Source organism: Oryzias latipes, chromosome 7, assembly GCF_053564925.1.
Source record: "Oryzias latipes strain Hd-rR chromosome 7, Olatipes_Hd-rR_3.1".
In the NCBI taxonomy this organism is placed as follows: domain Eukaryota; kingdom Metazoa; phylum Chordata; class Actinopteri; order Beloniformes; family Adrianichthyidae; genus Oryzias; species Oryzias latipes.
In genome coordinates, this window is record NC_136243.1 from 27,448,720 (window position 1) to 27,461,816 (window position 13,097).

The 13,097-nt window shown below is 37.2% G+C and overlaps 1 protein-coding gene across 1 annotated transcript; it reads right to left on the reverse strand.

Annotated features, from left to right (window-relative positions):
• Positions 1-181: 181 nt before the first annotated feature.
• On the reverse strand, positions 182-12,563 carry si:ch211-112c15.8 (uncharacterized). Its single transcript, XM_078950789.1, has 10 exons — positions 12,422-12,563; positions 9,924-10,008; positions 9,683-9,808; positions 9,345-9,455; positions 9,221-9,260; positions 8,817-9,085; positions 7,349-7,522; positions 5,103-5,140; positions 4,846-4,942; positions 182-2,300 (listed from the first exon to the last, which is right to left on the reverse strand). Exons 1-10 carry the CDS (start codon positions 12,431-12,433, stop codon positions 1,996-1,998), a joined length of 1,257 nt encoding a protein of 418 aa, XP_078806915.1. The 5' UTR covers positions 12,434-12,563; the 3' UTR covers positions 182-1,995.
• Between the last annotated feature and the right edge of the window lie 534 nt (positions 12,564-13,097).

The following is a 13,097-nucleotide window of genomic DNA, read 5'->3' on the forward strand; positions in this document are numbered from 1 at the left end:
GAAAGTTAAATACAGTACTTGCATATAATTTTCTGTCGCAGGCTTCATTTGGTTTTAAACAAAAAAAAAAACTGAACTTGTGAGCCTTTTTTTATTGTGCAAAGGTAAAGTTTGCATCTACTTTCTTTCTTTTACTATACAAGTGAAGAGTAAAAAGTAAAATAAAAAATGAATAAGTCTATACGTTTTCCACTTTATTTTTTAAATAGAAATATCAAAATGTGTTATGAGGTCACATAGAAGACAAAAGTCCCAAACGCTGCAATAAAAAAGTATGAAAGCGTTCTTAAATACATTTTTCCAAAAATCACAATATTATTTCTCGCAAATGTTATGTTCAATTGTTCCAAAAACAAACATAATCTACAATTGCAAAGTTGAGCCCTTCCTGCCAGATTGGTGAAGCAGTTCATATGCAAAATCTCTCAAAGTGAGATACCCAAACACCACGAGGAAAAACCCAGCCAGCTGCACCTTGACACCATTTAGGTGTTGGAAACTGAAAGCCTGACGTCCTTTGGGGATTTTGGTTTAGTCCTTCTCTTGGTGAAGCTGTGCAGCGATCAGTGAGTAAGCTCCTCTGTGTCAAGCCATATAAGGATTAAAAATCTGCAGTCATGCTGCTTTTACATTTATATGTCACACAGTTTAAATATACAACTGAAAACATTTGACTTTGATCAAACAATGGAACATTCAGTACATGTTCCTAGAAACAAAGCATTGAGAGCAGTGGGATTTCCTCTCATACCCTACACGTGAACACATGTACTGTACTAGAAAACCACAGGTCTTCTTGAACTTTAAAAAATGCCACCCCAAAAAATGGAGGGCATGGGGGCAGAAGGTTGAGGTAAAGAGCAGGGAAGTTACCAGATTTTGAAGTGATAACTTTTTCACATTTTCAAAAATGGCAGTTAAATGCCACCTAGAACCACTCCAATGAAAATTGTGTTTTTAACATTTTCCTTTTTCTCCTAATAGAGAAAATGTTTCTTTATTCAAATGGTTGTGAACTAGGAGCCGTTACACACAAACTACGATCGGCGAGCCAGAAACTCCCTGCTCCACTCCATTCCAAAGCCTCCACTTGCAGACAAATACATTCTTCGCTTCCTCGTCTATCTGGCTCAAAACTGTACGGCTTGATAGCTCCAATATTGCTCACCATATTTGTTGCACCATCAATGTTATGCTAGGGTTCTGAGGGGCTGTAAGCTAGCAGGAGAGAATGCAAACAGATGATTGATGGGGAAATGAGCGGGGGCTCAGTCCGCGCTAACCGTCCCACCCAGAACTACATAGGCATATTTTTGATGAACTCCTGCCCCTCTGGAGAAAATATGTCCTTAAAAACGACACAGGTATTTGAAGTTTGGCTTAAAACGACATAATTATCATTAAAAGGCCTCTGGGAAGTCTTTTACAAAAGATGATTGGTGTGGGTCTTTAGAATGTAATAATCGCTGTCACTTTTGAGAACCAGCGACTTGAATAGAAAAAACCTTTCAAAGGTTCATTTGCCCTGAAGAAAAGAATCCTGTGAAACCTTTGGCTAGTTTACTTTAACTGAGCAACAAATGTGCAAACAACTCTACTTGGTCTGAATCTACAGTGTGTTTTTCAATTCATTCCTAGCAACAACAACAAAAGAAGAAAAAGTCAGTATCAATTTGAATTGCAAACTTCACAAATAAACCTCCTCTTTAGCTCTTTGAATGACAAGGATCAGCTACGTTTGTGTGTGAAAACAGAACTCAAGTAATTGGGGGCAAACGAAACCTCCTGTGTATGAAATGTCATATTTGTAGAAGATAGTTGTTGACATCATTGTGGTTCTCTGGTTGCACCACATGAAATGCATAGCTAGTAATGTATCTAGGAAACAAGTTCTTTTCATGACTAAAAAAGTGATGCCCCCCCAACTGTATTACCACTGGCACTGTATTTGCATTTTCAGCCACAGCATCCTGCCCTAGTCCTGCCATGGCGTGCTTACACGTTGCAGTCTGCATTCTCTGGCATCAGCCGCAGCTGCTCCAGACTCTCCTGCAGTCGCTGGGCGCAGCCTGACAAATCCATGTAGTACAAGGATGAAAAGATATCTTTCAGGCTCGCAGTCGAGTGCTGGCTCCACAGCCGCAGCATCTGGTACTGTTTCTCTATGGAACCCAAACCGGCCTCCAGCTCTATGCGCTCCATCTGCTGATCGTTCACCGAGAGCAGCCGCAGGAACTCCTTCCACCTGCGCAGGGGCACCTCCTTGATGACCGCATAGAGAACAACAGCCGGCCAGCGATCTAAAACAAAAACAAATTTAAAAAAATACACATTTTTAACATAAGTAAACTTAAATTCAGGAGTTTCAGAGAATTGAGGCAACACATTTTGTAGAAAAAACTATAATTATCTTTTTCATTAATGCATATTGCAGCAACTGACACCATACAGAATAATATTATAACTGAAGCAATAGGTGGTTTTGTTTTTTCTCACTTAAAATCAAGCTTTATCTATTTAAAGCTGCACATGGCATGTTTATCATTAATCTAATCAAACTTTTGTTTATATTTATCTTGTAAACAACACATGAAAGACAAAAAAAAGTTACGTATAAATATAGAATTGTCACTCTAGTTGACACCAACTCAAAATAAATCAATGAGAAAGTCGTCAAAGGCAAAAAAATTGTAATGAGGTGAATTGTGATGTACAATCATTTGAAACAGGACATGCAATTCTTCTCTGATTTTTTTTTTTTTTTCATTTGCTGACAAATGTGAAAAGTTTCCTCATCCGCCTCAGCACTTATGTCTTATCAGAGATGGTCTCTAATCAAGCAGTGGAAATGGTAAAAACAGTGAGCGGGAACGGCACACCACAGCCGTAATCAGATGAGAAAATCTGCTGCTGTGGCAGTTATTTTGGTTGGTATGTTCAGGCCGAGGACTGACGTTACCTTTGAACCAAAAACCCGAACGGGCTCCGACTACAGGTACTTTCATAAGCACAAGCTCATGTTCCAGTCTAAAGTGACAGATATGTGTATAATCTAAGTTATACTAATGACATATATGTATTACCACTTCCTCCCAATGTGCTTGAATATCCACTTTTCTAAAAGGTGAAAAATTTTATATCAGATTAAATAAGGGTTAAACTTTTTTTTTTTATTAAATTGAAACAAGACAACTGGAAATGCTAGATGTAAATGTTCCAATACTAAACAAGTAAGAAGGGTTTTGTAATCATCTTAAAAAGTCATTTTAAAAATGTAATCTTGCTCTGGTGATTTTGATCTTTTTTTTTTTTTTTTTTTTTGCTGCACACCAGCAAATCTCTGAAAACAATACACAAATGCACCCCATCAGTGTTTGCTTTCTGATTCTTATACAAGTATTTTACGGTGCATTTAATATTTTAGTTTCAATGCCTTTAAAGTCTTGCAGCTTCTGCACTGAAGTCTACAGATCTGCTTTAGGGTGGTGACTCCAAAGCTGTTCACTGGCCTTCCTTTACAAGTTAATTATAAAATTATTGTCAATATCCATTATCTTTGCCATTATTTGTTGAGAATGTATTAAAAGATTGAACTTTATTATTTTCTAGCTGTCAATTTATAGTTTTACGAAGTCATTCAGATTTTTAACCAGTTGAGTTATTTGCTTGTAGGAAATAAAGCGCACACTTTACTTCACAACTTCAATAAAATGTAAAGTACTGCAGCATTTCTTATCAAATCCACTGATGGTTCATCATGGTGCAAGAGTTTCTGACAGCTTTGGAACTATTTGAGGGCTTTGTTACTCGCAGCTTTCAACTTGGACCGGCCTACAGACCACTCACAAACCTGCTGCAGTCCCTCGCCGCGAAATAAAGAGCAAAAGGACTGTCACGATCAAAGTCGATTCCAATTCCCACAAGTGACTCTTCACGCAAACTGCTTTGTGGGAGGCCAGAATGTTTCAAATTTTCAGCTTGGCACAAAAAATGGTGTATCTCAGTTACACCAGAAACTTCAGCAAACGATGGAAAAGAAAAGAATTGATGTTTTTTTTATTCAATCCTGTCAGAGTTCTGCCTTCAACCCAATAAAAACAGAGGAAATTGACGAAGGTTTGAGATCTCTTTATCCTTTGGCAGAATTTATGAACTAAAAAAAGTAAACCAAAACAAAAAACCCTTTTGACTCGTCTGTTAGTGGACCAACACAAAAAATCTTAAAGCCAGACAAGTTGTTTAGACGTGTGAGACAGTTTCCTTTTTCCGTGACTAACCAACTATGAGTAACATTTCATGTTTTTTTTCGGTTTCATCCAAACATGCCTGTGATTCACAAAGTGTACTTTTTGTTTGGTTAGTGTCATATTTTAAGGTTAGGTCATTTTAAAAAAAGCTGCAGTTGAGAATTAAATAAAAGTATGATAAGTACATTTTTCATCACTGTTCTGCAGCGTTGTTGATAAATTTTTTTCACTTCAAACTGCAGTTTTGTAAAAAAAAAAAAGAAAACATCAGATAATTCAGCTTGTGGTTTGAAGAATGTGCTTCACTTTCACACTAGCTGGCAAGAAGGTCATGTATGATGGTTTTACATGGCACCACGATGTTTTCTTTGAAATATTCATCCGCCAATGGTCACATTATCACAGCGTGGCCTCTGCTGAGAAAACGTAAAGCCCACATACTTTGGCGTTTCTTGACACTGTATGAACCCAATACTCTGCAGAATGTACTCTGAATCATTTTATTTGGTTTTTCACCTCTGACACAGTTGACATTTTCAAAACCGAACAACTTAGGAAGTGCAAAAAAGTCACAGATGGAGAGACTCTCAACCCTTACCTATGTGGGGACTGTCTGGCAGGTTAGGAGGCGGTGTTTCATAACAGCTTAACATCACTGAGTTTTCCTCAGGAAATTTTTGGTCTCTGCTTTTTCCCTGTAAAACAAACCAACATCAGTTTTGGTTCTGCTGTAACTGGCAATAATGTTTGAGATTTGTATGTTTTTCTCTTTGCACTGTTTCACTGTAAACCTGCAGTATCTTAGCTATCTTAGTCCTGTTGCTATCTGTAAAAAACAACAAGCTGAGCACTAACCAGTGCGGCAGGGCTTCTGCTTTGGTGACTGCGTTTCTCTGTTGGGAGGAAAACAGATGTAATCAGTTAACTTCCTTCTAAAACTGAAGGCTGCTCAGTGAAGGGAGTTCATCAAAACAAACCTCTGATACATTTCCGTGATATTACTATATTTGCTTTTGAATTACATATACTTTAAATGGGCAAATTGTTTGTTCAAGTGTTTTGTTTCATTAAAAACAAAGTCAATAATGTTTTCAATACAAAGATTCTCAGTTTATATATGCAAAGTGCTGTCCTGATTTACAGATTTTTTTTTTCTGGGAATGCAGTGGGTGGAGCCATTAGATGGCACAACCCCTAAAAGCTATTAAACTTGCCAGCATATTTTTTTTTTTCATAACCCGTCAGGACTTATTGTGACTTCAATCTGTGATATTAGAAAAAAGGCTAATTTCACAGATTTCTGAAACAAACACGAGAGAGTAGAGCATGTAGAGTAGAGCGTGTAGAGTACAGTATGTGGCAAATGTGGGACTGGTTTATATGCGCATGTAAGAAATATCTAATATCTTATCTAATTCCAGAACCTAATAGCTGTAGAGCTTGAACAGTACTCACAGGATCCTTGAGATTGGGGGGGGGGGGGGGGTAGAAAAATAAAAAATCTGAACGATATGTCCTTACTCATCCTTATGTGTCATATAAGTGTTCGTTTCGACGTGTTGCCTGAAGCATGCCCGTACGAAAAACAGTTCATGAACATTTTTGCTCTTCTGGCTCAAGAAGCGGTCTGTGATTTTATAATTTCCTGCGGGCCTCCTGCGTGCCCCTTAAAGATGTGCCTATTGCTCCATATCCATGCGTAACAGCAGTAGTGACTAAGGCACCAAGTATCACATTTTTGATGGCAGACCAGTCAAGTTTTTAGCTTTAATTTGGAGTCAAATCTGAAGTCCTAACACAAAAACTGTCACAAATAGTCATTTAATGTAATTTAATGTAAAAAATTAAATTAAATTAAAAATATCTTCAATTTTAAGCCGGACAAAAATGTCATGACGAAAAAAAAGCTCAAGACCTTGAGGTCGAGTCGTAGCACGAATATCACGACTCAAGTCTGACTCAGGTTTGAGTCTCAGGTTCAAGTCCACATCCCTGTCAGTTCTGAGCAACAAGGCATGCTAGCATGTTGAGTACATACATATAAGTCGTGACGGTGCCGCTTTGAAAAGTGTGAATTCAATAGGATATGAATACAAGTGTGACACGAAAGTGTCACTGTGTGACCTAAACATCGCATAATTATTTTTAGAAAGGAAAAAAAAAGTGTTGAGGTTTTTGTAGTAAACAATATCCTACAAAATGACATATTTCTACTTTTATGCTTAAATGTTAACCTTCAAGTTTCTACACCTCAAAGAGGACGGAAGCTGAAGAAGATTCTTTCTCTCTTTCAGCTTTTCCCATCAGGGGTCGCCACAGCGAATCATCCTTTTCCACCTCACTCTATCATGAACATCTTCTACCCTAACGTTAGCCAACTTCATGTCCTCTGTTAAGACATCCATGTATCTCCTCTTTGGCCGTCCTCTTGCCCTCCTGCCAGGCAGCTCCATCTCCAACATCCTTCTACCAATATATCCACTATCCCTCCTCTGAACATGTCCAAACCATCTCAGTCTGGCTTCTCTGACTTTGTCGCTAACACAGGCAACATGAGCCGTCCCTCTGATGTACTCGTTCCTTATAAGGAATTCTTAAGATATTAAGAATAATATTCATTTTTAAGCTATTTGGATGTTTTTAAACCCAAAATGATCAAAATTTAAAAAAATAAATAAACAAGTACAAACATGAGGTTTTTTCTTTTCTTTTTCTCAATTAAGTTAGTTTAAAACTTGTGTTTAAACTTAAAACATTTGATCTTAACTTGGTCAGAGTTAAAAGTAAACGATTATCAATCCAATACTAAAAGTTCAAGCCACATAAAAGTCATTTGTTGCAATTATGCACAATGTCGACAAATTAAGGTTAACCTTTGTGCTATCCTAGGCACTTTAACGTTGGGAGTTGGGTCATCTAGACCCACTAGACAGTGCGCTGAACCTTTTTTCTTCAATAATTTGTGAACCTCACTGGTACCATGATTACATGAAATCTTTCCACCTTTATCCACCTTTGTCATGGTAGGGAGAACACGTCCATGTAAGGGTGGGGTCATCTAAGATAGCACAAGGGTTAAGAAGATGTTTTAGTTAAAATACCTAAGGATTCCGACTCCTGAGCAGCAATTTCGAAGTCCTTGGTGAACCTCCAGCAGAAAAGACGGTGTGGGTTTCTTTGCGTTTTCCAGCAGCAGAGCAGCAAGAGTCCAAAGGCCAGCAGAAATGTCACCAGAATAACCAGCTGAACCACAAGATCAAAGGTCCCGTTTCCTTCTGTTCAGTTAAAAATGCCATAAAAAAAACATTAGTTTAACACACTCTCAAATTGGGTCGTTTTTCTTAGAAGGGCGGTTGAAATTTTCCACGGAAATTGCATCTAAATTAAAGCTAGCGAGCAAACTACATTAAGTTGAGCCACAGATAAGAACATAACATAATATAGTGCTAGACCACACACACACTGATGATGCTGCTAGAAAATGACTTGGACACATCAGAATTTTTCTCATTTGCCTTGAAATATGGAATAAAATAAATTGGTTTTAATGCACTCCACTATTTAATTTTAATTCAGTATATTTATCCTGAATTTACGTTCTCGCTCGGCTCCAAGTGGCTCCATCAGTTTGTAACAGTAGTGCGTTTTATTCTACAGATGCACCACAATAACAGAACAATCAGTACAAGTAGACAACCGCAAAACTTCAGCAACACTTGTGCTAACACCTGCCACAGTAGTTTGGATTTGGCTGTATAACAACTCCTCGTCAGTGTGCCAGCATCTACCTTATGTTTTGCGCTCACACAAAAAACTATTATTAATCCAACATAAAACAAATGTTTAAATATGTCCATTGAACTACACTCATTTGGAAATATTGGATTCAGCAAAAATGTAATATTGCCCATTCCAATATTGATCTACACATCTGTAAAGTTGTAAAAGTTGTAAATTTAAAATGCTGTTTCAATATCTGAAAATACTTTAGATTTTACCAAACTTTTTACCCAACATTTTTACTACAACTTTGATCCATTCAGTTACCCTAATAGATTCCTTTTACCACTTGCTTTATTTACTCAATTAAGCAATTAAATGCTAATTATGGTATAAAGAAAATGGACTTTTGTAGAATTTGAGGGTACTCTAGCTGCTTCAGCTGTAAGTTCATGTGGTTCTAAGACTGTGAAGTAAGACATTTTATGTTGTTTTAGAGCAATCAGCAGAAAAAAACAGAATTGGATCAGCAATATTTTGGGGAATTTGGGTGTAAAACACTCTCTACAGTGATTCGAGCTAATTTTTGGGTAATTCATTGCAAACCTTTGAATTCTGATTTTTTTTTTTTTGTTTTATTTACAATCTGTGGTCTCCTCATGAGTAATGCAAATTCCTCTGTTTTGAACATTTCTAAACCTGAATATCCGCCAACCTGCATATTACTGAATTTCTTTTTGGAATTACCGAGAATAATAAATGCATGGTGACTGTTCTGTATTATAATTTCAATGAAAATCATTCTACATTTTAAATAAGTACCCCAGGTAATTCTTTAAATGTACTTACTCAATGGTGCAACTGTTGCTGTCTTTATGAATGGAACAGGTGTGGCTTTTGTTGTTCTTGTAGCTTTAGTTGTAGCTGTTGTAGCAGTAGTTGCTGTTGTAGCTGTAGCTGTTGTTGTAGCTGTAGTTGTAGCTTTAGCTATTGTTGTTGTTGTAGCTGTTGTTGTTGTTGTAGCTGTTGTTGTTGTAGCTATAGATGTTGTTGTAGCTGTAGTTGTAGCTTTAGCTATAGATGTTGTTGTAGCTGTAGTTGCTGTTGTAGCTGTTTTTCTACAAAGAGAAAATCATCTTGTCACCATTTTTGGCATCTAAAACAAACTACAACAGTAACTTGTGTTTTCTTTTTGTTTTGGCTCTATTTTTCAGATTTATTATTTGAAATAAAAACCACAATTGCCACTGTACAAGCATTTCCTCCTGTAATCTTCATTCTTCTTCTTATTGTCTGAAAAAATAAAAAACAGAAGCAGAATGAATACATTTCTCTGGAATATTCTGTTTTAGATGCTTGTCCAAAGAATGTCCTCACCTTTGACTTTGGAGCAGTCCTCGCAGTAGCCGCCAGACATGAAGTAACCCTTTTTACAGTCACATTTAGTATTACTGCTCGTGGTGCATGGCTTTATTTCCTCTATATTTACTGATAATAAAAATAAAGAATAAAGTAAGGAACTTTGCAACTTTTAACAGTCATTTTTCAACAATATTAAAGTTTGTTTGTTTATTCTACCCAATCGAGAGAAAACTCTCTTTTTATTTTGGAAATGTTTGAACACAATTCACAAAACAAATGCTCTACACTAAATTGAAAAATGTCTGCGCAATCATACAGAAACAGATAGATGAGAGAGAAAAAAAAATTCTTACGGCCACATGTGGTGCATCTAATACACTTCTCCACGGCATTGTTGATCTCTGTATATGTCCCAGGGGCACATTCTTTACACTCATATGTGGTTGCAGAACCGCTACCCTGACGAAACTTATAATATCCTGTGAGGAAAAGCAAATAGGAGTGAGAATTGGCTTCATTTACTTATAGGACTGCAGTAAAATGCCATAGTTGAATTTCAAAAGCTCAAGCATACAGTCTGTCTGGATTACTTACCAGGTGGACATTTTGAATCGTTTTGTTTTGTTGCCTCAGTGCCTTGGAGGCGACCATACACAAGAACTAAAGGTAACAGGACCAGCTAAAGGAAAAATCAAAGGTTTGACAATCAGAGGTACAGTATGGATGACGAGTCCCATCAAACAATCCCCACATGTTCTGATGCTTCAATATTCAATTGCACCTTTGAAGACTGAGAAAAATGATCACTTGGCATTGTAGCATGTAAAGCAGAGTCACAGCAGTTCAGATGAGAATAAGGACGCCCCCAATACAGAAACGGAAAAAAACGAATGAGGTGTGTTTAGATATTATAACAACAACGTTCTATCCCCCAAAATCAGAAGCCTGTGTTGTTTTCTACAGCATAGTTTCTGCAGAGCAGCAGTAGTTCATTAGAAATTCCTCTGAGTTGTGGCTGTCTGACTGTTGGTGCAGAGTAAGCCTGCACTCATTTCCCATCATCCCTTTGTTTACACTCTCCCACTAGCTTTTACTGCCCCTCACACCCACAATTAGCAGTTCAACAACAATAGCGAGCAATATCGGAGCTATCCAGCTGGACAGCTTTTAGCCAGATGCCAGACGAGGAAAACAAAGACGAACATGGATCTGTTTGTCTGCAAGTGGATGCATCAGAATGAAGCAGAGCAGGGAACTTGTGACTTGTCCATTGTAGTCCGTACACGCTTTTTCAAACAGTATTTTTTCATCTGCTTCTGATTCATAAGGATTTGAATAAAGAAATTCTAAAAAATTAGTTTTGATCTTAATTTTCATTATGAGTCCTCTATCATGAGAGAAAAAAAGAACATGTTAAAAACACCAAAAACACAATTTCCATTGGAGTGGGTCTTCCAGCTGTGTCGATTGTGGTTCCAAAATTGTTTGTCTCCTCCTTCCTTCTTCTCTCCCCTCCACACCTAACCAGAAGAGCCGCATCTGTTTGCAGGTACAAGGCTGATTGTGCAATAAGAGAGGAAAAGACTAAAACCTACTCTTAACCCAAATTTTATCTTCACCGTTTGAACATAAATTACACTTTAATATATAACAAAATGACTTTCTGGTTTACCAGATAAAGTATTTTTAATGCTCCAAAAAAGTGTTTAAAGGTTTCACTAAACTGATCAAACCAGTGAAGAATCACTAAAGTTTAAATGTATGGGACTATCACATTCATATCTGCTTATATTTATGCTTATAAACATGTCACTTTAAGAGCATGTTAACAAAAGCCAGTAAGGATTGTCGGACACAAGCTGCTGACTCAGAAGGTTTGTCCAAAAAACCTAGTTAAACTGTGTTTAGAATATTTTTTATCATGTTTATCTCAACACAATCAAGATACAGCATGCAAAATGATTGACATTGTTTACAATCAACTTTACTTCCTCAAAATTAAGCAGTGTAAAGCTCAGAGGAAGTGACAGGCATTTTATTTTCTAAAGTGGTTGAAATGTTAATTATAGACAGGAAATATTAAGAATATTAACTATAAAAAATAAAAGAAATGTGCAAATGGCCCTGTGATAGACTGGTGAACTGTCTAGGGCGGTGGTCTCCAACCTTTTTCAGGCCACGGACCGGTTTAATGTCAGACAACATTTTCAGGTACCGGTCCGAACGGGGCCAAAGATGACGAGAATACGCTGAAGGAAAAATGTTGATTGGAAGAAGTTGTTTCTGATTTGTAAAAAATTCAATAAAAGCGAGATAACAGGTGTTTTTTTCTTTTCCCTAGAACACTGTGATAACACTGAGAACTCAATGTGTAGTTGGAGAGAAAAAAATTGGAGAACAAAAAGGCTGCAAGTATTTCCGGCAGAAATGCAAGTGTTGTTTCACTGACAAATGAATTTACAGAGTAGTCTCAAAAATAGGACATAAAACTTGTTGGAAAAAGTACCATCATGACTCGACTTTGGGCTTCTAATACTACTAAATTGTAATCAAAATCAAACAGGTTGTGGAAAACACTCTCACCAAGCAACTGCATACATTTAGGTCAGTGTTTCCCCCATCAAGCACTAACCCATAAAATGATATGTGGATAACCTAAACCCCTGCTTTGTCTGACCTACATTTTACTGTAAATTTCTCTCAAATGTAGAAATTGAATGGAAGAATCTGACTGACAGCAACTAACTCCATGAACTTCACTGATTTGTGTGAAACACTCCAAAGATCTACTTAGTTTATTTTGCCCAAACACTTGTGTTCATGTTGTAAAATGCAAACATTTGTACAGTTTTGTTTGCATTTGTTATGAATCAGATTCATTTTGCCTTCTTGTCTGACCACTCAGTCTATTTCTAACCCATTTTAAAAAATATAATGGCAGTTAAACGACATATTAGATCTTAAACACTGTATTTGTTGTAAACTAAAGAAGCGAAGAAGCAAAAGATGAGATTAGCAGTCAACTTAAACAAGCTTTTTATATTTTTTTCCAAAACAATATGATATAAGTTTGATCCAAATGGAATACTTACCCACAAATCCATAGTCTGAGCACAGTCTCTCAGATCAGGAAGTCAAACTGCAGCCTAAAGATGAACGATGGCTTCTTGTCACTTCAAAAGAAGAGAAAAATAAAAGACAAGATTCAGAAGTCCTTGTCACCAGTACGGGGCCCCAGGAGGTACAGTGACAGGATGAAGCTATCTGATTCAAAGACGTGTGGATTTCCTGACTCTGACTCAAAAAGAGTGTTATTCTGTTGGCGTAGGTTGGTCTGTGTGTTAATGGGTCAGGGCTATCACCTCGTTGGAGTATTCACAGAAGTGGTGGCAGAAACAGGAAACGCCACGAGATGACGTCACACACACACATCTACAGTCATTAGTAGCAACATCAGTGAAGAAGTTCCTGCAGACAGTTGTCTCTAAATTCCACTGAATGTTTGATAAGTTTGTGGTCAAGACGGGTGACATCAATGAAAAAAGTCATGAAGAAGCAGGAAAAGGTTAGATGTGGTGTTGGTGTGGGTGATGTTTGGAAGCAGGAGTGTTTCATCTCAAAGAGTTGAAAGTGTTGACTTCAAGTAAATGTGTTTTCCTGTTGTTTTTAATGAATACTGAAACCAAAACTAAATGCTGGATGAGTTAACAGACACATAAATAAAAGAATTCCTGATGAGGCGGTACATTACATTATGTACATTATGGA

What these genes read in the sequence shown, in the direction of transcription:
- si:ch211-112c15.8 (XM_078950789.1), bottom strand. An exon ending in AGCAACAGTTGCACCATTGA is followed by an intron (nt 7,523 to 8,816) that starts GTAAGTACATTT and finishes TTAACTGAACAG; the next exon opens with AAGGAAACGGGACCTTTGAT. An exon ending in GCAGAAGCCCTGCCGCACTG is followed by an intron (nt 4,943 to 5,102) that starts GTTAGTGCTCAG and finishes TTTGTTTTACAG; the next exon opens with GGAAAAAGCAGAGACCAAAA.